Genomic DNA, 27,077 nt, shown 5'->3' with positions numbered 1-27,077 from the left:
AGCAAAATACAGAACTTCTCAACAGCATTTTCAGCAATAACTAAAAAGTGATTCATGTTTTGACTTACTTTAAAAAAAAAAAGTGCCTCTGCAAAAAAGCAGCCTAAAATTAATGCTATTATGAAAGGCATGCTTTCCAAAGCATGCAGCCTTTTTGCTGGCTACTACTATAAAACAATCAGTAGCAAGCCAATATTGTAAGAGATTGTAAATTTAATGCATTAAGAATCTTGTAAATCAAGCCAATGATAATTCAGTGACAGCACTTTAGACTGTTACTGGGAGATTCTAACTCTGCTTCCTCTGCTTTTCATTCCTCAGGGTGTCAAACGAACAGAGAAAGAGGTAGTTCTGGCAATGGGAGTGACACAAATGTCAACTGTGAGCCTCAGGGAGTTTAACCGACATCAGTTTTGATGCTGTCCTTTAGTCATCCACAAAATTGTAGCAAAACATTTGCCTTATGCATAATATGATAGTAACTGATTTTACACTATGATTTACATTTGATTACATTGTAATCATTGTTGATAACAAAGGGCAAAAGGATGAACAGAATGGATCAGGAGTATACAAATGATGTGCAACCTGAAAGCAAAGCTTTATGTTGATAACTATAGTTTTGTTCATCAGCTGTCTCCTTTTTGTAGGACTGCTGGTAGGAACCTAGAGAGCTTCACATGATTTGACTTCAATTTGCTGAAGTTTCTTAAGTAGCTTACGTTATAGCACCACCTTGTGTCAAGGACTACGAAGAAAATCACTGAACTATCTATTTAAGTTACCTTAGTTGTCCAAAGCTTTACTGTCCAGTCAAAAGAAGAGGTGACAAAAAGATGTGAGAAGTCTACAGGTCCAACTGCTGCATGGCAGTTGATACCCGTGATTGGTCCCTGGTGTCCTTCAAACATCTCACTGATTCCAGCTTTGCTGTTTTAGAATATATAACCAAGGTTAATTTATCTGGAAACCATACGTCTGCAGACAGAGACAGCCCTGAAATGCAATTTAAATATAGCCACAAGGAGATTTTGCTGCTTTGTATGGATGTTGCCCCAATGCAAAAGGCTTCATCACAACAGGATCACAGAAGACCAGGCTTGAATACGGATCTTAACTTCAACATCTATTTTCTGCTAACCTTAAGTGCCAAAATATAACACAGGGAGAAGAGAGTCATTCAGCAGGTACCAGTCCACACATTTAACTACATTGCTCTCCAAGCAATAGCTAAAACTCCCACTCATGCAAAGAACAAAACACAGTCCTCAGGAATGAGAATAAAACTCCCGCTGACTTAAGGGAAGTTGCATGTACCTTATACACAGAGTTCAGACATAAAACAGTAACAATATATCCCTAATAGTCTCCTATCAGAAGCAATGAAAAAGAAGGGGGAAAGAGATGGGAAGGACGTTACACAAAAGTGATACAATTTTGGGTATTTTGGAACCAAAAGGCTGTGCAGCAAGGGTGATGTGTGTTTGAGATGAAACCTGCACACTCAATTATATTTAAGAAAGCAATTGATAAGATACTGTCAGACAATTTCAAAATAGATTGAACAGCAGGAGAAAAGATAGCAAATTTAAGATTTCTGCGTGATCTTACTGTACAATTATCTATAGAACTGATATGAAGTTTGGAATGTTCTGCTACAATTCAAATTAATAAAGCTGCAGTGACCTACGCTGCCCTCATCAACAGAAACAACTCCTGGTCACTGAAGGCAGCGTAGTACCAGTTCAATATTCCAACTTCTGTTTCTAATGAAGCTCTTACTGAGGAAAAAGTACGCACCGGAATTCATACACAGCTATTTTGAACTCCTTCAAGACAAAGGAGTAAACATATGTATATAAGCTATAAATAATTTTAGAAGCGTAAAGCATGCAGGGACTCATCCTTTCACTATTCTTATTTCCTTTGAATAATTCAAGTTTCTCTTTACCTGCCATGACGGCATGCAGTGTACACTGAACCTTCTTCACTGCCAACAACAAAGTTGTTGACATCTCCAATAGGGAAGGACATGCATGTAACAGCCACAGCCTTGGACTGTTTGTGAACGAGCTCCATGCTATCCTGTAGTCAAAATATCAGCAACTTACTTAAAAAAAAGAAATATTAATATCTCCAAAGTAATTTAGATTTTTCTATAGTGTGGGTTCTGGGTTGGGGTTTTTTTTTTTATTTCACTTGTACAGAATTGGGCAGGAATAAGAAAGTTACTTCTTGTTAAAATTGTGTTCACCACTAACACAAGTGCAACAAAAACATACAAAAGGATCAACAGACAATATTTGATTCCATGAGTGGGGAAATATTTTATCAAATACTTATCAAGCTACCTTAAGTATGAATCTGCATGTTGGGAAAATGTTTATTAATGCTTTTTTAGATTCATTAAGTTTTTACAATATATTCATCTGGAATAGATACTATGTATATTTGAAGTCATCTTACCTGTGGCTGGGAAAGCATGTCCAGACTCCAAGAGCATATTTTCCCATCAGTTGAGATACTAATCAAATTATGAGCATTCTGGGTCCCAACGACATTTACACAGTATACTGGGTGCTAGGAAATGTAAAATACTATCAGAAAAAGGAATTTCCAAGTAATAACCAATTCTGGTGTAATTAATATACAGTAAAATATACAACTTCACCATTTAACAAAGCATAAAAGATTGATTACACTACAGTACAAAGAATACTCCCCTATAAAACTGATACTTGTTTTTCTGACACTTTGATTTTTATGAATAGCTCAGTTCCTCAGTGATAGCATTGGCAAAATTTGGACATAAACATTTAAGCATTATCAATCAAGTGCACTGGACAGAGTTTCCTAGAGGTTAAATAAATCTCAACAGGGAACAGTCCTTGAAGATATTTCACCCCCTACCGTGTGAGCAGCAGCCGAAAGTGGAGTCCTCTGCACTGGGGTTCTCTTATTGCTGCGATTATCCCATAGCACTATTTGGCCTGAGTATGTGCCACCAACCACCAGATTGGGATGAAATTTTGCAAATGTAGCTGACATCACTGCTGACTGAAAGGAAAAAAGAAAAACACAAAAAAATTATCATTCAATGACACTATGTCTAAAACTAAAGAAAATGGGACCAAATATCCGAGTAAGTTCTTTACCTAGATTTATTTCATAGTTACTTCGCTGTTCAATTACTTAAGGATGCACAAATGCTTTGTGAACCCCCAACAGTCTTTTAACTTTAATTTGTATTCACAAAATGAAGTTTTCCTCCTCCTTTCTTTCATATGTGTACATTTATATTCCTCCTAGCATAGTTTGTGAGCAAGGGAAGGCCCTGTAACGCTCAAGATTTTAATAATGTTTTGTCACATTCTGTGGTCATTTTCTTAGAGAACAAACAAATCCATTTTGATACAATAAAGTTAGTGTTGCAATCTGGGCTTTGACCGTAATCTGACAACAAGAGATTAAATTTTGATTCAACTATGTAATTTTTCAGAATTATGGCATTTTGAAACTAAAGTGGCTATCTCAGTCTTGGCATAATGGAAGAGATTTGCATGTTTTTATCTTTCAGAAAACTACTAGAAAACCTCCATCTGCCTTTTTCGTGATGCATGTGTTTCTCGTTTTCATCCTTGCTCCATCTCCTCAGGCCATCTTCATTTTATTGAGTAAGCTAAGCTCTAGGAGTATACAATCACCACTCAACCCCCTTACATACAAATCTTTGCGGTTCAACCATTATCCAAGTTTTTAGGGTTTTAAAATAAGTTAAAATAAGAAAATGAGTTCTCAAACATCACTGAATTCTGAATTATGCCAGAAATTCTGAAACAGAATAATGTTTCTAAACTGAAATCTCTACCTATCAGCATCTGTTTGCAAATACATATGGTTCAAGTGAATGCCAGCCCAATGAAATCATTATGTTGGCCAGCATAAGGAAAGTACTTGTCCAAGTTCATCAACATAAAATCTTTGGCCTCCCGAGACAGATCATACCTGGCAGTGAAAGACATACTCTGGGGTAGTTTTCTTGTACTTCATATTCCATACAAGGGCCACCCCATCAGGCTCATGAGGTGCATCCTCATTGTTGTTGTAAGAGGCTACAAGTAATTCTGGGTACTGTAAAGTGAGTGAAAAAGACTCGAAGTAAGCAAGGTGACTAGCTAACGGTCCAGACAATCCTAGAATCTTTGTTTATTTTTGCCAAATAGGGTTTAAAAAAACCCAAACACCAAGATACAAAGGTCACCTTACATTACATATAAATGAGGAATTTTCAGTTAAAACTGTAATTGTTTCAAATTTAGCTCATAAAACAGCATTAACATACACATTAGAGTCTTGTTCTGTCTTTCATTATAACTCGCTTTTAAATGCAAAACCCAGTACTTTTGTAAGTGGGCTTTCTTTCGTGAAGCTAAGAGTTACCTCTACAAAGTAGTCCATAAACCAGAAGCAAATTTGCCGAAGACTTTCTTCATAATACAAACTTTTTTCTACTTTTCACAAAAGATAACAGCTGTTTACTTTTTGCAAACTATGGAGCATGTAAGGAACGCGTGTACAAATACTACAGACTGTATCAAGTGTACTTATAGGTCAAGTGCAGAGCAGTAGAAGCATTTACAAAGATAACTGCTTAATGTAGGCATCATTTTTTACCTGAGATGACCAGTCCAAACAACTGACAACACGATGCTTTGACCAACGTTCGTCAAAAAACTGCCTATTTAAGGACAGTTTTGCTCCTGCTTGAATCTCTCTATAAAAGGCAATTAGCAGATATTAAGCTTAGATCACTTTTTCAGTTACAAATATTGCATATCCACAGTAAACTAGTCAGCATTCACGTTACCCTTCTTTGTCTTCTAAGTCTCTTCCACTGTAGTCAAAGAAAATGTTGATTTGCTCAGAAAGGGCTCTTTCAACAATCCTCGTGGAGTGGTCAAAGAAACTTAAAAATTCTTCAGAATGCAGAATCTGTTGTTTTTCCTCTTCTGTAAGTTCATGAGGTGCAGCTGGAAAAGAAGTATACATACATTCCTCTGGACCACATACTTTCACCAATGCATTCCAAGAAAGAAGAGCAGAGTATTTACCATGACATTGGAAAATTTGTTTCCTAACAGCTGTAGATTTTAAATACATTTTTACATTTTATATTTTGCTAGCTGCTTCTTAAAATGTGAATCACATTAATTTCAACTTAATGGGAAGAAAAGAAGTTAAGAGCTTATTGATGCCTTTCTTTACAGCACACTCAGGATGTCTTTAGGTGACCTGTACCTTCTTCCTCCTCCTCTTTTTTTAATGTTTTTTCTTCCTCAGGTTCAACTAACGGTTTTGGTGCAACCACATCATCTTCATCTTCCTCATCTAAGGAGAAACATTACAGTGAGACTGTCAGTGCTTTTAAAGAGGAACAATAACATTCCATATGAATCTCAAATAAGCTGATGTAAAATGGTGTAACTTAGCTTAAAATGGTTATATTTGTAAAATGTAGTCCCCAGGATAACATTATCTCAAACCAAAAAATCATTGCAACACTGTCTACACCTCAATTTTAGTTGCACTAAATTATGTAGTTGTATAAACTGAAATAAGACACATAAGAAATTGTAAAGAATCCAAAGTGGAAATCTCTCTTACAAGCATTCATGATTCCATACAAAACCGTGTGGTGGATGCCTGTTCTGCGTAACATACTGACACGTTAATGCTGCAGAGTAAAGAAAAAACAAATGTCTAAAATAGCCTACAGAGCAGCTGCTTTCTTGTGATCTGAAACCATCAGAGTCTAATGGGTCTTCACATGGCATGAAGATGGCTTACATTAGCTTTCAGGTTGCTATTCTGAGAGGCAAATTTTACTAAAGATAATAGCAGGGAGATTACATTTTTTTCTGTCATTCTAAATGCAAGTCTCATCATCTGTATCATGTTTGGCAATGAGAACTTTACAGCAAAATGTTTTCCCTAATTGTAATGAATAACATAAAATGTTAATGTTTGGGAATACTGACAAGGTTTACAGCACTTTCTGCATTTCTACATTTTATTCTTTGAATACTGTAAACCAGAAAATAACTATAAATTACTTAGTGTTGTGGAATATGCATTTCCTGGGCTTTCTTCATCCACTTTCTATATTAAGCTTCTGAAAAGACTATTTTTATTGGTTAAACAGCTATGTCATCTGTTTATAAGGGAATGGCAGCAGGAGTCTGCTGCATGCCTCATCACAAGTAAGGAGACAGTATTCAACAGGGGCTAGGCTTGTTTGTTGCAGCCATCTCCCTGACCCATGTTCAAAGTTATCTAACAACAACAACAACAACAACAACAAAAGTAAAAAAAAAAAAAAAATCCACATGCACACACATAACAAAAAAGGGTGGGGGAAAGGGTGGTCAAGGGATGGGAACCAGCTGCCAAGCCACGGTCCCAGCAGCCAGGCCAGCTGACTAGGTAGCAACAACCAGATGGTACTGCTAGGATTGTCTCTCTGCTATGAGGTGGCAATGGGATGGCACAACATTTTTCTGCCTGACTGCTTCCAATCATGTCTTTCCCCAATGGCAAGCCTGTGCAATTACCAGCACTCCAGGAGGTCTACAGACAAGCCTTTACCCTGCAAACAAAATACAGCTTGTAGGCCATACCAGCTGGCAAACCACACACATAGTGATAGGTTTAAAGAGGTTTGAAAATCCTTCTAACTCCATAGTATAGGCAATATAAATATAACTGTACCTGCAGGAAAGAAAGCTTTAAATGACACTGTATAATGCACACAATAATACAAACTCCAACTTAATCAAAATGATAATGACGTATGCCAATCCTACATTACTCGAAATTGAGCGATTTTTACGTTCTGACAAGTTTACAGAACTACGATAAATGGCATGAATGATTTCAATATATGCTCATACTTTTGAACCAAATGGTGAAGGTTAAAATCTTTCCTTTCAAGGGCCTCAATCAGCCACAAAGGAAAACAGTAATCACTGTCTTTTCAGCCAGCCCAACCGCATTTGTCAGCCCTTTCTCCGTCAATGCAGCCAGAGCAATCAACCTGCCAAACATTCAGAATGGAAAAACAATCTGAAAATACAGGGTATAATGCACCTGCCAGTGAAAATGGCCATTTCAAGAAAAGCTAGTGATCTCAGTGACCCTGCTGAGGAGGCGGTGGTGCAAAGGGGAAAGAACGCGTAAAAGAATTCTTAGTGATCTCCACTCTCTTGCACATTGACACTTCCTTACAAAGCATGCCAATTACAGCTTTTGTGCTACTTAAAAAAAATGAAAGCTTTTTTGGGCAAAATAATCACGCAGAGAAACAGAAAGACACTGCTCCTTTTTAGATGGATTCACATGTTACAGCAGACTAGTAAGCTGAAAACTGTATAACTTGTAGCAATTCTAAAGAATCTAATTCTTAATGTCAAATCACTATAGGTGTGTGTGAACAGTGATTAATTAAAAAATGTAATATGAGTTAACACACATGATTTTGAGAACAACAAATACAGGACCATATAGTCACATTACAGCCTCTTGGATAAAAATCCCCCTCGTTTGCCCTGCCAATCAGTCTTGCAGATTTAAATGATGCCTTCAAATTCAGAAATTTGGTTTTGGGTCACCCTGGATACATTATTCTAGCTTTGAAAGTCCCAAATTAGAAATTTCAGCCCAACCCCCCATTAGTCATACTACACTGATTCCAAGTACCATTTTCAGCGACAGGAGTCAAATTCCTGTCAAATGCAGACGGTCAACCCCTTAGTGCTAAGTGACCTTCTAATCTACATATTTTATTCAAAAGATCATATAGTTGATTGCTCCTGCCTTTTAATGTTTGAAACATAAATGGCATATATTATACAGAGATCTAAATTCCTTCATAGTACTTTCACTGCATACAGCCAGCTGATATTACTACATTTAAATGCAGGATACAGCACTTATTTTAATATTCTCAAAGTATCAGACTTGAAATTGAACATGTCATCTCACTGTGATTTATCTGTAACTACATAAATCTAAAAACTTCTCTCTAAAGAAAGGTCATATGCAAACTTTCTCATTAAGGTGTCTGGAGAAAAAAAAAAACCCCACAAAAACCCCACAACACAAACCAAAAAAACCCCATATGTACAAGTTCTTGACCTCATTATCCAAACCAGAAGTTGACAATCAAAACAGGCAGCATGAAGCTGCTGGACAACAAAAGAAATACGAAATTTTTTTTTACATTACTTTACCTGTCTCTCGATTTTATTTAATATATAGATATATTTAATATATATATTTTGTATATTTAATAAAGTCTATATTATATTTAATAATACCACAGGTGCTGGTATTCGGAAGGAATTGGCATAACAATATATTACCCAACATTGAAAGATTGGACATACTATTGCTGAAAAAGTTCCACATCTAGTAAGTCAAGAACCCACGATACAGTGGTGTACTGCTTTTATTTCAAGTCAGCTACATGAATTTGGAAACCTTAAAAGGCACTATCTAACGTCATCTTATTCATTATTGATTGTACCTACCGGCATTTTATGCCACTTCAATTGTCAGTATACCAAATACAATTTCACATTTTAAAAAAGTCTGCTAAGACTTAGAGAAGTTGTAGGGCCACGAAGACAGGAAATGGGACTCTGTCACATCAACATACTGATGAATATTCATTATAATATGCTAAGGGATTAACTCCATGTTATTTCTGACAGGTGAACAGGGAATCTAAGGTTACAAACAGAGCAGTAAAGACTGCATAAAAATAGCAGCTACTTTAATAGTGACAAATTTCTTGTCAGTGAAGGCTAAAAACAGGTTTAATGAACCACTGAATTTTTGAGTTAACATAAAAATTGTGATTTATTTTGGCAAGACAACAAGAAAAGCAGTGCTGTAAATTAGGCTGCACATAGCAATACCTCTATAGAAGTTCCCACTGAGTAATCTGTTGCTGCAGAGTAGGTTAATCAAAGTTAAATCATCTGTGAAATGAGTGGCTTTTGTTAAGCTGAATGTCTTCATATCAAGTTTCCCCATCTATATTTCATTGTACATTTAAGGCATGTACAGAATAATACATTAATAATAAGGGTCCATTATTTCTCTTTAAAATATTAAAATGTAAAAATGCTATATTCACTGTAAAAGCATCAAAGAAGCCAATCCCATACACCAAATCGTTGTTACTCTGCTTAAGTGAGAATTAAAAGGACAAAAACGCTTCATATTTACATTCTGTCTCTTGGAGACTGCCAGGCAGTAATTCCTCAAAGAGTGGAGCTAATGCAATAATACTATCTGCAGTTAGTTGTGATGGCACATGCACAATATTGTACAGTAGCACTAAATAAGAAGTACCCTGTTAGCCCAAGAAAGCCTTGATTATGACAGCTGAGCAGAATCATATTCCCCTATGTCTATCTTTGGATTAACTACTTCAAGGACTCCTAACACATATTTATTGGGCATACTAGTGACCAATTTCTTTCCATGCAAATTTGAACAATATGTTAACAAATCACAAAGGAAGAGATCAAACAGTAGAGCAGAGAGCAGTGTAGCTGGAAGTACAGATAAGGAAAAAAAAATTTAGCACCAATGATTACAGTACTCTGCTGGTGGCTAATATGGAGCCATATACCAGAGTTCACATGTGAATTGCATCTCTGTTGCTGAAACTGCTTTTGCCACCTGCTAGAAAGAAGTGAGTGTGTGAAGGGAACACAATTTCAAATGTATTTTCAGTGAGTACATCTGAAAATTTGCTGCCTGATAGAGCAAGCCAAAAATAGAGGCTAAATAACCAGCTGACCACACTAACTAAAAAACCATGTCCACCAACATTGGACAATGAGGGAAGCAGGCAGCAGTGTTATACACAGCACCGTGGGAAATGAGAAATGGATTTAGATAGTAGAAAAGGGGATGTCAGAGCAAGAATGCTGGGGAATGGAGCAGCCTAAACACAGGATGTTCATGTTATGATGGTGACAAGAGTTATTAAAGTGCAGTAACGGCATAGAGACCTAGATGCATAGGCTTATTAGTTTATGAAAAAGGGAGAACAGCACCAAGTATGGCACAAAACTTCAAGCCAAAATAGATTTATTTGGTCCATAAACAAAAAAAGATAGCTAGCATTACTGTATCACAGAATGACAACAACCCCAAAAAACAGGAACAGGCCACACCAAGAGAACAAGGGAAAAAGTTGTATTTTCTCTGCTATAGTCCTCAGAACAATGAACCATTTAATTACTTAATTTCATTTATTTTACATAATACAGCTGCTCCAGAAACAGCAGGGTTAGAAGACTAAGGCTATTGAAAATTCTGGAGAAAAAACACAAGGGGGGAACGGGGGGCAGAAAGAAGTACTGAGGACAGACGTGTCAATATTTTCATCAAAGCAAGAGGTTTGAGAGCACCAACCACCACCCTGACACCATTTCTTAATGTGCTTCTCTTCTTCTACATCCTTAGTCACTTACTTGTGTACACAGGACCTTGAGGAAAGAGCAGCTGTGGGTTGCACCCATCATATGAAAAGCCCATAAAACAAGTATTACAGATTTACTTTCTAAGTCTACTTTGGATGTGGACATCTTCCTATAAGGACTGTGAAACTTGTTTAAGTTCAATTAACAGGGAAATTTAATATGCCATACTGTTCAGAATATAGTGAATGACTTCCTGTGGCAAAACACTTCGTGCTCTGAAGATGACTCCATCTCTAATTGCAGAGTGAAACTGATTTCTAGGACAGATTGTTTTACAGTTTTATAAAAAAGAATCAATCTTCCTAAACCAGGCAGTTTTTCAAATACTTCAAGGTCATAATAAATCAAGATATTATTACTGCAATAAAATAATGGAAGTTGTGAGAACTGTTAGCACACTAAATGCCTCCATCTCCTAAGCAAGCTGTCATGTTTCAAAATTAAGAGCTGAGAAGAGAAAGACAAAGCTATCTACTATTTTGGATGCAACACTTCAAAGGGATGGAGGTGAAAAATGTGGAAAAGTCATAATTCCAGCAGTGATACTTCTTGTCTTAGCATAAAGAGGCTATAGTGCTACTAGCACTGAGGTCACATTCTAGCTCTAGCACCTTGGGCTGCATGCAAACTTGTCATTCTTGCATTACAAATGGAGAGGATCACTGGCTGAAAACAGCTGCAGCTGAGAAGCCTCATATCTGCAAGACAGTAGTTGGGGCAGTTACTTCATATTTTAATATTGTCTAGGATTGTGCAACATGACTGCACTTTTCAGATGCATGAGCACATAACTTAATCTACCTCCCTTCTTTTTGTTGCACCCCCCCGTCCCCCCAGTTGTTAGCACAATTCAACCTACAGCACAAGTGGACCTAAACTTGCAGAATGATTCCATAGCAGATCTAATAAAACTGCTTCTATTTTCCTTTGGTCAAAAGCACAGCTCTGACAGCATTTTAAAACCTCAAGATATGATAATTAAGAAAGGTCCAGTCCACTTTTTATAAGAAAGTGTGAACACTGGAGCTAACCTAACTGAGATGCAACTTTTTGCTGTACAAAGGAGCTAGTGAAGATTACTTGTATGCGTAAATTCAGTTGCAAGCTCAACTTTCAAGGGTACTTTGTAAGATTATCTTTAGTTTATACAGTATACTCACTAAAATAATAAAAAAAAAACCCCACACAAACCCTCAGACTGTGAGAAGAACCAAGAATCAATGAGATGGAATGTATCTAATTTTAATTTATCCAATTGCACTCTCAAAATTCAGCATATTGCTCTTGTAAATTGTTTTAAAGACTTCAAAATTTTCTTCCCGTAATCAAAAATTGCCACTCTCTTTTTTGAAGGCAGTATGGGGTTTTTGGTTTTTTTTGTTTGTTTTTTTTTTTTAAACTCATGTCCTATTTCAGATGTTATCATAAATTTGGAACACAGAGCTTAATTATGAATGTATTTAGGCAGTCTTAAGACAGACCTTAAAAAGATCCTTGACACTGAAATGATGAAAAAGCATCTGTAAGTGACTTTTGTGAATTACACATACACAAAATAATGATGATTGCCCTCAAGAAAAAAGTATTATTTTTAAGGTGGAATGGATCAGGAGACAACATGTGTACTGAGAGAGCTTTCTGGTAAACACAGAAATACAGATGACCCGTATTTCCAGCTCCACTACAGTTAAAGCCCAGTACAGCCTATCCACTAAGCGTGGAAACTACGATCATACAATCCCAAGCAATTCCCACTGACAGCAGGCAGCAGAAGTAAAATTCTCCAAGCACACAACTATGAACTGAGTCTTCAGATTCCATGAACCTGACAGAGGGGAGGAGAAAAACCTGAAAGATTAGAGAAAGGAAATGGTAAGGGCATGGGAGGAATGAAAGCAGGAAAACCCAAAACGCCTATCTGTGCAGGGATACAGATAAAATGAAGACTGGAAGAGAAACGCAGTTAGAGAAAAAGCATATCCTCTGTTATTCTGGCTCACTGAATAATGAAGTTTGAAAGATCTGGTTTGTGTTCTGAAGACACACCGATCCCTTATATTGGATACCCAGAGATAAGAAGGGAAAAAACTTCTCAACACAAAGTATTGTTGCAATTTCCTCCCTTTCTTTTCTCCCCCTCTTCCCCCCATCTTCAACTCATTCAGTGTCATTTGAGTCTAGTTAAACTTGCCAAAGTGACTTCAAGACACACTCCAGACAACAGCAGCATATTGACATAGACTGGAGCAATAACAACAATTCTGCATCACTCTTATTACGCTTTACACTCTGTAGCATCTGTATTGCACTTTCAGGTAAGTTATACAGTTTCTGGAAATACCAGCATAAGATTTCAGTTGAGTGCTCTCTTCATGTTTTAAAAGAAGTGCTTTTATCTCCTTGCATAAACACTCAAAAGTTCACGTACCAAAGAGGAGGAAAATGCAAAATTATGAATGTAGAATTAGGTCCTAAAATTGCTAGCAAGGACACATACTCAAAGTCAGTCATATTAAACAACTAAGAGATTTTGTTGTGGAACTACATACAAACTAGGTCAAGATTAGTATTTTCATTTGCAGCTAAATTCAAGTGTTTCAACATCGAAAAACAAATTTATTAGCCAATTATGTTTTCTTGTGAAAAGTAAACAAGTCATGACTGAATGAAAGCATATGTTCAATTGCTGAGAACAGAAACTGCACGGGTTAATAAAGAAATTAGTTCCTTTTTTAAACTCAAGGTATAAGCCCCAGGTATAAAAATTTCAAATTCTTAAAACGCTGGGGTGTTCAATTGCTAAGTTTCTTGTAAGGATAGACAGCCTTCAAGTAAGTTGTGTGTGGATTCCTATATATGTCATAAATGCAAGATATATCCCACTTGTATTTATCCATTGTCAGCTAATTAAGCAACTCTGCGTCTAATCTGAACATTCGCTATGAGTGAGAAAACACCATGTATTAGTAGTAACAGTGATGTTGAAAAAAATGCACAGGACAGTAACACTCTTAAGCAAAATGTATATGAATTTAATAATGGATATAAATTCTATTATCTCACAGATGAACCTTCATTCTACCTTATTAAGTTTCAAGATCACAAGTGCTGGTTCTAATTCAGTCAGTCATAATTATTACAATAAAAGAAAAGAAAAATAACCTAGGTAGTAACAAGTTAACCATTCACCTTCCTTTGGCTGAGTCATAACAGGTGTTTGCGTCTCCTTTGTATATGTAACAATTTCTCGAGGAGGAAAGTCAACTTGTGTAATTTTGGCCATTCCAAGTTTAAGAGGTCCACGTCTAAATAAAATTAGTAGAGAAATGAGAAAAAATATTTAATTTTATGAATTACATCACATTTTGCCTACAGTAATAGCCAAGTCATCATGTCACAACACTGCTTAGTCAAACTTAAATCCAGTGGAAACTTAACCCTGAAGAAGTCACATGATTATGAATAATATTTTATTATAATTATTATTTAAAATCAGCAACTATTTATATATCTGCAACAAAAAAAGAAAGATGTGCAAATATATATATGGATTATAAGATATAATTTTAAAGTTTTGCTCTTTGGGGTTGACTAGGGTACTGCTACATATATGACATATCCCTATTTTCAGTGGAACATATCTGCTCACAAGAGTCATGTTTATACAGCAATGGTTCTAGGATTTTAAAGCTTAAAGAACAGCTTCGTTATTCTGAAGGAAAAAACATTTCCTAGCCCTTTTAACTTTGCTGCCTTTTTTGTCTACCTCTAAGATACTATTTAGAATGCAGAACTGCAAGTCTAACCTGAAACTCACTGACAAGTGATTTATCCATAATACATTACTCTGGAATATGATACTGAAAACCTCTGAGCTTTCTGACTCAGCTTATGGAAGATCCCATAAACGCAGATATAGCTAGTATCAAACTACAATGCATAATGTACTTCCAAAAACCACACACTAATTCAGTCATTGTAACTTCCTATAAAAGATAGTTTCAGTATGTACTGTAGCAATACTGCAATGATGCAACAACAATTTACCTATATCAAACTTAGTTTCTTATTATCCATGCCCTCCTAAGATAAAAACAAAACAAAGTAACCCCTTTTGAAAGGTTTTGGTGGGCAGAAACATAATTCTTATTGTACGATATGGGTTTTAGTAAGTGCTTATAATGAGATACAGATTTTATAAACATATTTATATTAAAAGATTGGAGTCACTCTGTTTTTAAAAACAGTTAGTCTAAGCTTTTTATTTTTAATAAATTACTTTGTAAAGTTTACATTTTGCCAAAGAGAGACTCAAAGAAAAACATGAATAAGTAAGTTTTGTTATTAGAAATATGCATCTTATGTATATTAAATAATATAAAAATTTCCCATCGCACGCAAACTGCACTAAGTCTTTGGATAGCGAATTTCTGCTACTTACAGAATAGTCTCTTAAGAATAACTTGAAGCCTTAATCAAAAAATAAGCTCTTATACTTATTATCCAGAAGTACATGAAAGAGGGAATATAAGAAATCTATGCAATACCCCAGATCGGAATCAGAGTGGAGCTGAAGAACTGATGGATCAGTATCCCAATGCAGCGTCCTGATACCCCAGGTTGAACAATCATGCAGCATTAGCAAAAAAGGCCAGAGATTAGTGAAGCAAATACACACTACGAAATGCTAGAGTTACAGTAAGCTTATAGTTGTTTCATTGTTCACAAGAAACAAAGCAATGTAACATCAGTTAAGGGAAATTTAGCAACCATTCAGTGCAATAATACATGCAGTAAATACAAAAGTTAAAAAGCCAACACAGAATTCAGAGCTATTAGAAAAGAATTAAATTATTTTAAAGATTGAAAGTTAAAGATCTGCCAACAAACACAGCCTTTATTAGAGGCAAATAAAAATATTTTAAATGCTGAGAAGAATCATTAAAAACTTCAAATTCCTTTCAATATCTGTTCAGATTTGCGCATGTCATATGAAGACAGATTTGTTAATGTAATGAAATCTTGCCCAGAGCAGTAAATATGTGGAGGAAACTGTCATATTGGTAAAGGAAATGAGTCAACACACAAGCCTTTTGGTACAGGGGCAAAAATGCATTTCCACTGGGATAGAGAACTGCTAGAGTTTCCAAGATGTGACATTGCAGTAATTATGGGTTAAGCACTGCCTTGGGCTTATAAGTGTCATTCGATTTAGAGCCAACTCCATTTAAGATACTTAAATCTCTTCGAAATAGTGGGCTTTATATTAATAACACATTTCAAAGTCATATGGAATAATGAACAGAAGACACCCACTTCAAGTCACTTTTGTATCAGAAGAAGTATGCAGGGGGAAGTAACTTTTCCCTCTCACTTCATATTTGCCTGCATCTCTTCTCTACAAACTTCCATTTAGTCTACTGCCTGCTTATCAGGCTTAGGCAGAATTTTAAAACAAGCATATAAGAGACATTAACAGATGAACATGCATGGTTTTTCTGAAGTTCTTATATGCTTTTTAGCAAATTTTAAAAAAAAGAATATGTAATATTTTACTATGATAAGTCAATACAAGGTGACCATCCCATACATGGTAAAGTTCTTATAAACCAGGTGCAGAATTCCTAAAGGTAAAGTTGATCCCAAAAAGGTACAGGCAATGCCATAAAAACTCAAATATGGGTGTGTCATGCATGACCTTGTTCTTGTAGGAACTAGGCGTTAGAAGAACATTTAATTATAGTTTAATTAATAATTATAAATCCACTGTCTTCATATTTAGCAAATCATTCTACATACCTGCTATTGCATCCACAGCAATAGCTTAATACCTACATCTCTAAAACCTTTCTGTATCTTTTGTGCATCAGAAAACACACCATTTTACCATAAAGTTAATTACTTTGAGTACACTTATTCTTTAGGTCTCTGCTACTTTTCTTGACCAAATAGATCGATCTAGGCTTAGAGTTTCATTTGGTGTGTGAGACTTCAAGCTGGATTGCCCGTATGTTGTTCAATCATGCATAAAAAAAAAAAAGCTAAATCAAACCTCCACCCCACCACCCCAACCTTCATGTTGCTTCTGTAAAGGATGACTTGTCTACAGACCCAAATGCTGCATTACCACAATATGTGTCAAACATTTTCTCAACTTTTTCAATACCACTTGAGAGGAACTTAGGGAAAGGGCTACAAATTTAAAGGCTCCAACTTTTGTGCCTGCTTAAGACCTAGTCCTTACTGAGGTTGCTTTCCTGCTTTCAAAGCATTCTTTTAACTTTCAGCAGTCGCTTCAGTGGTACCAGGGATAGCCTGCCTTCTAAAACAGTTCAAGCCAACACACAGTACAGGATATATAGTTAAATCTTTCTCATAGACATTCTTTTAAACTAAAGGTAACATTCCAAGATAAAATTCACCTATGTGTACCAAAATGATGGAAAATACTGTTCCTTTTGCTTTCCAGATGTTTGTTAAGTTAAATGAATTTATCTACAAGCTTCAGTGAACAGAAGTTCCTGTTCTTCCACATAAGCCCAAACTGCTCTGTATCTAGGCATATTCCTAAAGTTTCCTATACCTCTAAAAAGTATTTTCTGCATTTAAACTAATTCTATGAAGCATCCATCTAACATAAAAGTAAACCAACTACATTACTTTCCAGTCTTGAATTTTTACTCTTAACTGAGGAAGAGAGAAAGAACAATATCAAACTGGGAACCAAAACTCTTTACTGATGAAAATAAAGACAAATGGAAGTAACAGCAGGAACACAGTCCAAACACTGCTCTACTGTTTACTAAATAACCAAAGTTACAGCAAGATTCAGCATTATGGAGGAGAAAAGACTGAACTAAAAAAGGAGCTCATCTTTGTAAAGTATAGTTGCAGCATAACCAGAGAACAAATGGCCACAGACCAAAACACCAAGAACTGAAATAATACACTAATATGAAAGGGTTTGTTTTAAGGTTATCAAGCATAGTGGAACAACTTGGGCTTTCTAACACATCCCACATTGATATGAAAGTCACCTGTGAAATGCCAGGTATAATGCTAAGGGGTATCACACAGTCCAACTTTTCCCATTAACTTTCAGGTTCAAGTGCATATGTACATTAGGAATGCTGTACAAACTTGTATACTAGAATACAGACAACTGTTTGCTGGGCAGAGGAAGAATGTTATCTGGTGGTTGGCAAATGAGCAAGGGGACTCTAACAGTGACTCTATAAACCCTTCAATTTAGCTATACATTCATACCTCCATACCTTCAAGACCACAGTCTCTTTATGCTTCCACATCTGGGAAATTGTCAAGAGACAGATTTAAAGTGTGCAAATGCATGAAGCTATAGAGGCTTAGGATAGGAGTTTTCTCAAGGCTTCATAAGAAAATGTATGCATACAACATTATGTTAGTATGTCCAAGGAACATAAAATCAGAGAGCACAGTACACCTATGAGGTGGAGATAAATTCAGTATACAACATGGCATGCAGTTACAGATATGTAGCCTATACATACTGTTCCATACTGAATTTAAATTATGTATACATGGAAAGAAATTATTTTTTTAAAAAAAGTAATCATCAAATAATTCTTGTTTTTTCTTCTAGACCGTAAATTTGAATATAAAAAGACAATTTAATAAGCAATAATCAAAGATTTCAAGTAACTGAGTAAGAAGGAAATTTTAAATTAAGGAACACTTCTATCCATTCTTTATTAACATGACAGGTGAACTTCCACTGCACAGTGAATAAGCTATGCACAAGATCATACCTGGGCACTTTTAAAAAAAGAGAGTTCAGGTTCATATCTGCTAACTGATGTATTTGTTTTAATTTAGTGGTTGCTACTTAGAAATAGTCACCTTGTAACCTTTCTTTAGGTCATTAAAATATTGAATATTTTCAGATTAAGACTGTATAAAGTTATGTATGCATAATACAGACACGACATTACTGCATTCTTTTAAAAAGATGTTTCAAAGCAGTGTAAGTATTCACTCTTTCTTCAAAACAACTACTCATATAAGCAGAAAAGTAACTGAAAACTGCTTTAGTAACCATGCTTTAACTAAACTTCATCCACAATGCATACTAAGTAAATTTTAAGTACATGAATTTAATTTGCTGAGAAAATATAAGTTACCAAAATTAATTAGGCAAATTCTGCTCCTATTCACAGACTGTGCATGGGAAACAGTAGAAATACCCTTTGGAAGTAGTGTTTCCTACCTTATCACCCATATACTGCCACTTTGAATTCCTAGTTTAACAGAAATATTCACCTGACTCTCTTTACAGCAGCGTTTCTCAAACTGTGATGCAGAAAAAAAAAATGGCTGAATAGATGTGGCAAGAACTGGAACTGAAAAAAAAACAACTGTGCCTGTACTAACATGGTGCTATGATTTGGCCAAATGAGAGCAATTATGAGCAGTATAGTTGTGTACAGGGATGGCTGCAAAGTGAAATAACATGAAATATTCTTCTGAGTAAGGAAAAAAAAAATCAGAAGCAAGGCAAAGTCTGTAGACAGTATCTTTTATTAGAAAAACTAAAATAGAGGGAAAAAGGAAATAGTCTATCATCCATACATATCCTCCCTTAGAAAAAGCTGGGAAAAGCCCAGAAGTTGGACTTTTCCAGTTTTCTCTTGTCCCGAGACATTCATGCTTACAAGAACATTACCACAAGACATTCAGACTCATTTTGCTTTAAACTTGCAAGTTTAAACAACTCCACATTAATGTTGGCAATTCCAAATTCGGAAGTATAGTTGCATTTCCAATTTTAAAGTACTTTTGTAAAACAGTCATTGTTCACCAATTCAATAACACTGTAACCACATATTATATTATAATCAAGTAATTAACCTTCATTTCTTCTAAAGCTTAATTGTTTAGAATACGAGTATTAAGCAAAGGAATATGACAAGGAAAGCGACATACCTAGATCCAACAGCGCCATCACCAGAGTCCTGGCTTCCAGCCTCACTTGGTGTACTCACAGATTTGGAAGACGGAGAGGTAGGAGGAGGGACTAAATAGTGAAACAGACAGGTATCCGCTGTTACTACTCGCAGAGGTTGCACAGCTTAGGATGTTTTCAAATTAATTTAACATGAAGTATTAAAAAAAGTGATGGCAAACAAAAAATACATGGATGAAAATGAACAGTAGAAAAAGAGGGGAAAAGACAGTGTTAACAATTCATGCTGGACTTTCATGCAATTGTTTGGTATTTGTGCATCTGGAGCATACAAAAAGACATGGAGGGAAAGACATTTAAGAGAAAATGAATTGAAAATATATTTTTAAACTGAACTTCTGACAAATGATGGTATCAATTTTCAAAGGGTAATTTCCACTAAATCATGTTGCTTAAACATAAAAGGAAGATAGTTGTTAATAGAGCTTTGACATCAGTTTTTCTTAAAAAGTAGATATTGAATGTATTTAACTAGTAATTTTGTTTCAAAATATACAATCACTAAAGCATGTACAAAAAAAGTGGCTTTGTTGTACAGCATACTGTTTTGTTCTAGTTTGAATCAAATCAATATAAATCCTGGGTATTACAACAAAGTTTCTAGTGTTTGGATTTGGGAGATTTTAACTTTTTTTTTTTTCTTTTTACTTGACAAACAGTCTAGTACTGTTATATTGAAACTTCTTCTTAAAAGTCAGTTCATTCTCAGCATGTAGATGAAGATTGCAATTACCATTTAAAAAGCAACATGTTTTTTGGAACTGATACATACTATTGAATGATATCATGCAATCTGATACAAACACAAAACCATTTTGATATTTCTTTCAAATTGTCTTTTTAGCAATAGTGAAACGCATTAGTCAATGAAACATGTTTATGCTTAAGAATCAGGGTATTTGTTGAAGATCTTTATATGCTTCATTTTTCAGCAATATGCAAAACATTCACCGAACACATTCACTCTTTAGCAATCCTTAAAAAGAATCTTTAACCAACACTTCCTTTTTTTTTTTTTTTTTTTTTTTGCTAACGTAAATAGGTATCTACTCTGTAAGGGGTCAGGCGAGGGAGAATTCTGAATTCAGACCTGCAACATTTTGAGAGAATTTCCTGAAATCACAACTATATTGTTAATTCTGAAAAATGTTTCCATCCCATCCGAAACAGAGACATGACTAAGGCTGACAAAAATTCTACCCTAAACTTACAAAATCACCATGAATATTCCAATTTATTAAAAATTCATTCCTTCTTTAGGAGACACTTTTATATAGGTCTAGAGTTATACTTTATAAATTCATACATACACATCCTTACACTTTATACATATATCTATATAAATATGGGCGTATAGGTGTGTGTACACATATTTTTTTCAACTCATCATCACCATCTACCAAATAATTTATACTAAAGGAAATGCCCAGAGGTCTTTACATTCCTACATTATTTTTGTGCTTTATCAGAAACGCTGACATTTTAATGTCACCCCTTCTTAATTGAAAGGGTGACATTAGAAACGTATCTTGCTACCATTTCCAAAAGTCAGTCAGCTCTACCTAGCAGTATGCACGGCCGAAAGCATTCAGCAGCTTGGTTCTGATGCTACAATGCCCTCTTGTGGGGCAAACTGTTTTCAAGAAAGTCTTCCCATTAGTGAGGCGAAACCTATTTAAAGACCAACAGTCTTATGAAAAGACCAAATTCCATCTGCCCCAACGGAGGATGAAACTAGAATACCTTCTTGAAATTTATTTTGGTTCACTAACTTATGGCTTCTTTTATAACAGGGATGGTAGATATCAAAAGCATACTTAGATGGCTAAGGTCCCTTCTCCCACAAGAGAGCTACCTCTCTCTGGCAGTTAACAGGACAATAATTGCCTTAGGAACTTTTAATACAACTGTCTGTGAAGGAATCTAATCTCAAGCTACGCCGACAATGCAAGCGCAAGCTATCTGCACACAAAGCTGCGAGTTAGCTTCAGTTCAGACATACGATCACTGTACTATCATACTTTGCTGGTATCCAGTCAAGCAGATTGAGCCTGTACCTCGGGCATGCTACTTCAAGGTAGTGAGTAGGACATTTTAGCTTGATTTAGGATCCAGATCAGATCTGGGTATCTTGAAAGGGAACGGAACGAATTCCTTGCAAATCTGTGTACATTGAAGGGTGTGGTTAAGTAGATGCTCAATGGAATTAAACGCAGCACTTACAGGCATATGCCCTGGTCTTACATGCCAGCACCTCAAAGAGCTTTTCACAAACAGCTACTCTAAGCCTGCTCAGTGACTGGCTTTGAGGACTGGCTATCCTGTGGTTTTAAGATTCTCTCTCGTAGATTTAAAAAAAAACAACCACCACCACCACATGCATTTCTGCAAGAGTCTCATCAACTGCCTTAACAAAACCTCACATAAGAAAGTGTTCAACTATGAGTCTGGCAAACAAGACCTCTGGTAGGTACGAACTGATTACTTGAAATGCTGTACGCTGGTGCTAACATAGCCCAAATGCAGTCTCTAAACTGTGAGGACAGTTCAAACTACTAAAAATGATGGGAGCAGCTATAACAGTGTTTATTCCACATTCATTTTGAAAACTTGAGGACTATGCGAAAGCAATTATGAAGATGTTATGGATACAGTATATCTGTGACAACAAGTTATTATTATTTTCTTATTTGCAAGCCCAGTTGAAATAGACCCTCACCATTGAGCGAAACTGAAAAGTTTTTAAACCCTTGGATTTCAAGGCTAGAGACAAAAAGTGGAGTTGAATTATCACCCTCTTCGCTTTCAACATCCAGATATATGTGGCTACGTAAAGGCAAAAAGCAACAACCAATATGCTAATCTGTCCAAGAGTGGCATAGATACGAATCATCATCCTTGATAGTTAAATTTTATACTTATCCCTACTATTACTCCATCAAAGTCAGTCAGGTATTTGAGATAAGGAAAATTAGGGTGTAAAAGATGCAGGAAGGAAACAAACCAAGTCTGCACAAAAATAGCGGAATTAAAATTTGGCAATATGAAAAAGAGAAATGAAGAAAAAACCAGAAGAATAATGTGCAGGGAAAATAGGGAAAAAACAATCAAATAACAAATACATGATATTTATCTATTTAACTGAAATACTCCAAATAATCCACTAAGTGTAAAACATCTGTTTACAAAATAGTACTAAGTAATGTGTACTGAAGCATATCACTTGACACTTACAACAGAGATCATTCAGGACAAAATAGTACAGAAATCAGACATGTATACCACAAAAAACAGTGGCCAGAGAATTTTCACGCTAATATAAAGCACAGAATCACAGAATCATTACGGTTGGAAAAGACCTTTAAGATCATCAAGTCCAACCATCAACGCAACACCACCATGCCCACTAAACCATGTCCTGAAGTGCCACGTCCACACGTTTTTTTGAACACTTCCAGGGATGGTGACTCCACCACCTCCCTGGGCAGCCTGGTCCAATGCTTGACCACTCTCTCAGTGAATAAATTTTTCCTAGTATCCAATCTAAACCTCCCCTGGCACAACTTGAGGACATCTCCTCTCATCCTATAGCTAGTTACTTGGGAGAAGAGACCAACACCCTCGTCACCACAACAACCCCCTTTCAGGTAGTTGCAGAGAGCGATAAGGTCTCCCCTCAGCCTCCTCTTCTCCAGACTGAACAACCCCAGTTCCCTCAGCCGCTCCTCATAAGACTTGTGCTCCAGACCCCTCACCAGCTTCGCTGCCCTTCTCTGGACACGCTCCAGCACCTCAATGTCCTTCTCGTAGCGAGGGGCCCAAAACTGAACACAGTATTCGAGGTGCGGCCTCACCAGTGCCGAGTACAGGGGCACAATCGCTTCCCTACTCCTGCTGGCCACACTAGTTCTGATACAGGCCAGGACGCTGTTGGCCGCCTTGGCCACCTGGGCACAGTGCTGGCTCATATTCAGCTGGCTTTCAACCAGCACCCCCGGGTCCTTTTCTGCTGGGCAGCTCTCCAGCCACTCCTCCCCAAGCCTGCAGCATTGCATGAGGTTGTTGTGACTGAAGTGCAGGACCTGGCACTTGGCCTTATTAAACCTCATACACTTGACCTTGGCCCATCAGCCAAAATACCACAATCATAACAAAAACAAACAAAACCCCACCACCACCAACCCCTCCCTCAAAAAAACCAAAACCACCAACAAACAAAAAAAAAAAATCCCCAAACATTTATCTCAAACTAATATTAACATTCCTACCAACAGGAGACTCAGGTGTCAACCCCATGCTCTGAAGTAATGCTTCAGCTTCTCTTCTCTTCTTTTCAAGATCAGATTCTTCTTGTACAGGAAGAACTTCTTTCTTCTGATCAGTCTAAAAATAATTCAATAATTAACTTAGAGCATTTAACAGGTATTAAGAAAGGCTTAATTTATTTTTTGAGATCTCATAGGTTCTTCTATGCTACTGAAACCTATCATCATATAAGATAGATATTTGGTTCTAGTAATTCTGACGGTCTTTTTTGTAGATAAAGTAAACAACAGAGAGGAACCACAAAGTTTTGTAGCTTTGGTACTGTTTTTAAAAGACATATAACATGCAAAAAGTGTCATCTTATTTGTCAAAATGACTGACACTTGATAAGATCAAGAATACCTTTTTTGCATTTTGCAGTGCTTAGCATTACTGTAAAAGAAAAGACTGAAAAAAAAGGTTATGTACCTGTCTATGAAAGTATTTTAAAGACACAGTCATATTGTTCTGGTTTTGAAATGACAATAACTGTGTTAAGAAAACACTATTAGGTTAGAATGACAGTAAGAGACATCCCTCTTTGGTCAAGAAAGCATTAGGACACTTGGTTAGATAGAGCAAATGCTAAAGTGTGTAGCAGTTAAGAAAATATGTGTAAGATGTAAAAGTGGTGACTGTCTATACATGTATTTTAAGCTATTTTTTTAAAACATCAACAAGCTGCTTAGTGAGAAATCTTTCTTTTCGTCCTCAGGTTTCATAAAAAAATAGAAAGTCTTAAAAAACTTTGCAGTAACTTCAAGTTTACAGGGCATTTAAGTAGTTTTCTTTCAGTTGTGTTATTATCTGCTAAATTTCATACAATAAAAACCCCATGAACCAAAAATTACACCTATCTCCCCATAATTTATAAATAACATAAGCTCTACTGTGAAAGACACTGAACACCTGATATCTTTCCACACTCATTTAACTGCTCAATTACAGAAATAGAATTCATAGCTTAAGGTGTTAATAGCTCAGTCACTGGCAAGCGAACATTTTTGTAAATATAAATTGATGATACAAATACAAGTCTTTAATAGAAGCAGCAAAATCTAGACCAAGCTATTCTAACCTTATGCCATGATTAAAGACTAACTGCTCCTCACATGACCGCACATTATGTTTCTAATCTACACCACAATTCCTTTTAAAACAGCAATTCCCAAATTTTAGAGCAAGTTCTCAACTGGAATCTCAGATACAGGCAATACATTGTCACAAGATCATTAGAACGTAATTTGAGATATTTCCCTGTCTTTTTCTGAATCATGTAGCTGGCAGTTGCTCAGTCTTCAGTCCTATGTTAATTTAGACACCTACAAGATCATAACCAAAACAGAGAGAAGTCTTGAAAAAGTACCCCAAACACCAAAACATTCCAGCAAAAGTTACATTTATGAGATATAATCTGCATTCAGGAGAAACATAGTAATAAATCACAGACTGTCACATACTTCAGCAGAGAAATCCAGAAGACCGTTAACAAACCAAATCTAATGCACAAGTAGCATATACATCCTAAGTGTTGCTCTGATTTTAAAATTCAGGCTGAAGATGAGTCAAGTATCAGAAGAATGTAGCACACTGTACAATAATAATACTGACAGTCAGACAATTCGTTTGGACATCCTCGGAACTGCACTTCAGAAATGAGTTCTCTACCGCCACCACAACTCATTAAGCAGAGCTCTTGCACAATACTTCACAGTGATTTGATTAAATGATGTTCCATTATATCATTAAAAAAAGAAAAGAAAATCTAACTTACCATATGGATAATTCTAAAGAAAACAGTAAGTGTTTGCTCTTATCAGAAAATGAAAGTGCTACATTTGCATCAGCAACCAACCATTAAATAGACACTCCCTGAATAACATGTAGCAAAAGACTAAGTGAACCTACCCTTAAATTTTGGGCAAGTTACATATGCAAACAGTCAAATTTCAAAGAGAAAATTATTTCTTACTTCTTTTTTCTTTCTCTCTTCCTCCTTTCTTTTCTTCTCCTCTCTGATTTGAGCTAAACGTTGCTTCTTGCGCTCCAACTCCGCCTTCAGTTCACTTTTGTCAGACATGGCTGAAACACTGATCAACAGAAATCATACCGCATTTTTTTGTTTGTTTGAGTTTTTTGCTTGGTTTTGGTTTTTTTTTTAGGATAGCAGTTTTCCTTTAAATAAACTATCATTAACAGAACTACACTAGCTTACTAAAACCAGAACAGTGAAAAAGTCTTAAAACAATAATAATAATAAAAAAAAAATCACATTCCTATTTCCAACATTTCTTTCACTTAACACATTCTCAGTGCTAAAGGGGTTGATTTAAAACAGACATAACTATGACATGGTGACAGCATCCATTCCTAATGTAGTTTTGACGCTCTTTGCAGGAACTGCTTTGAAAGAAATGTTAGGCACTGAAGATGGGTCTATCTGATCTTGCCATAGGATTCTGTACAGCTACAGAGCCAACTGTGAGACTGAAAACTGCGAGGAGGGTACCAACACAATATCTACCTTTTATTTCACTTCAACAGCTTAAATATTAGCATGCTATAACTTAGCAGTTTGTAAGCTATATATTCTTCTACATCCAGTTGTAGGATTCAAATACAGATTTATTAAAAGATTTGGTAGGATTACTATACATTGCAAGGCAACTAAGCACAAATGTGATGGTCAAAAACCCCTTTAAAATATGTGCATTATCAATTTTTTCCTCAAACTTTTTGTACACTGCTAAGAAATTGGTTGATCTTTTAAAGTCAAAAATTCTACAAGAAGTTTTGCTATATAACTCAATTAAATCCAGACAAGAAGGTCAACAACAAACAAAAGGTGAAAAAACCCACTTCAGAACTTAATAAAGATTTAAAACACAGGTATGAAAAACTGTGTGAATGGCTGAGTGAATAAAAGCTTAATTTTACAATTTTTAAAGCAAATCCAAGTCAGTAAAGAAAGTGCAGAAGTGGTTCTACCACAGATAAGGGATCTATAAATGCTTTTACACTAAGCTTGATAACAAAGATACCACATTAATATAACTACTCACTAATTCAAAATTAAGAATACCTGCGAGTGTTTGCATAGCACATCTAAGCACAGAAAAGGACGCAAAATGATGCAAGCCTTATACATCTACCCCTATATACTGAGCAATAAATGTACGTATTCCTCCATGTTGTCTGCAAACATTTAAGTG

General features: G+C 35.9%; 1 protein-coding gene across 8 annotated transcripts in view; it reads right to left on the bottom strand.

Annotated features, from left to right (window-relative positions):
* DYNC1I2 (dynein cytoplasmic 1 intermediate chain 2) overlaps window positions 1-26,179 on the bottom strand; it is a gene marked incomplete at its 3' end in the record, with an annotated part of 28,341 nt that extends 2,162 nt beyond the window's left edge. For 2 of the 8 annotated variants that reach the window (XM_082001133.1, XM_082001134.1), the window contains exons 1-13: window positions 25,838-26,179; window positions 23,829-23,943; window positions 19,521-19,611; window positions 15,107-15,166; window positions 13,749-13,864; window positions 5,293-5,388; window positions 4,868-5,030; window positions 4,675-4,774; window positions 4,006-4,131; window positions 2,911-3,057; window positions 2,467-2,580; window positions 1,952-2,085; window positions 786-930 (exon numbers count right to left, since the gene is read on the bottom strand). In XM_082001133.1, coding sequence (XP_081857259.1) covers window positions 786-930; window positions 1,952-2,085; window positions 2,467-2,580; window positions 2,911-3,057; window positions 4,006-4,131; window positions 4,675-4,774; window positions 4,868-5,030; window positions 5,293-5,388; window positions 13,749-13,864; window positions 15,107-15,166; window positions 19,521-19,611; window positions 23,829-23,943; window positions 25,838-25,945 — 1,515 coding nt within the window. In that variant the 5' untranslated portion in view covers window positions 25,946-26,179. Of the gene's footprint in view, window positions 1-785; window positions 931-1,951; window positions 2,086-2,466; window positions 2,581-2,910; window positions 3,058-4,005; window positions 4,132-4,674; window positions 4,775-4,867; window positions 5,031-5,292; window positions 5,389-13,748; window positions 13,865-15,106; window positions 15,167-19,520; window positions 19,666-23,828; window positions 23,944-25,837 lie in introns of all 8 variants that reach the window. The other 6 variants (XM_082001136.1, XM_082001137.1, XM_082001131.1 and 3 more) reach the window with 5 other exon arrangements.
* Window positions 26,180-27,077: the final 898 nt, after the last annotated feature.

Source organism: Phaethon aethereus (assembly GCF_964289735.1).
Source record: "Phaethon aethereus genome assembly, chromosome: 6".
NCBI classification, from domain to species: domain Eukaryota; kingdom Metazoa; phylum Chordata; class Aves; order Phaethontiformes; family Phaethontidae; genus Phaethon; species Phaethon aethereus.
Note: the sequence above shows the minus strand (reverse complement) of the source record. Positions and strands in the feature narration are given on the sequence as shown.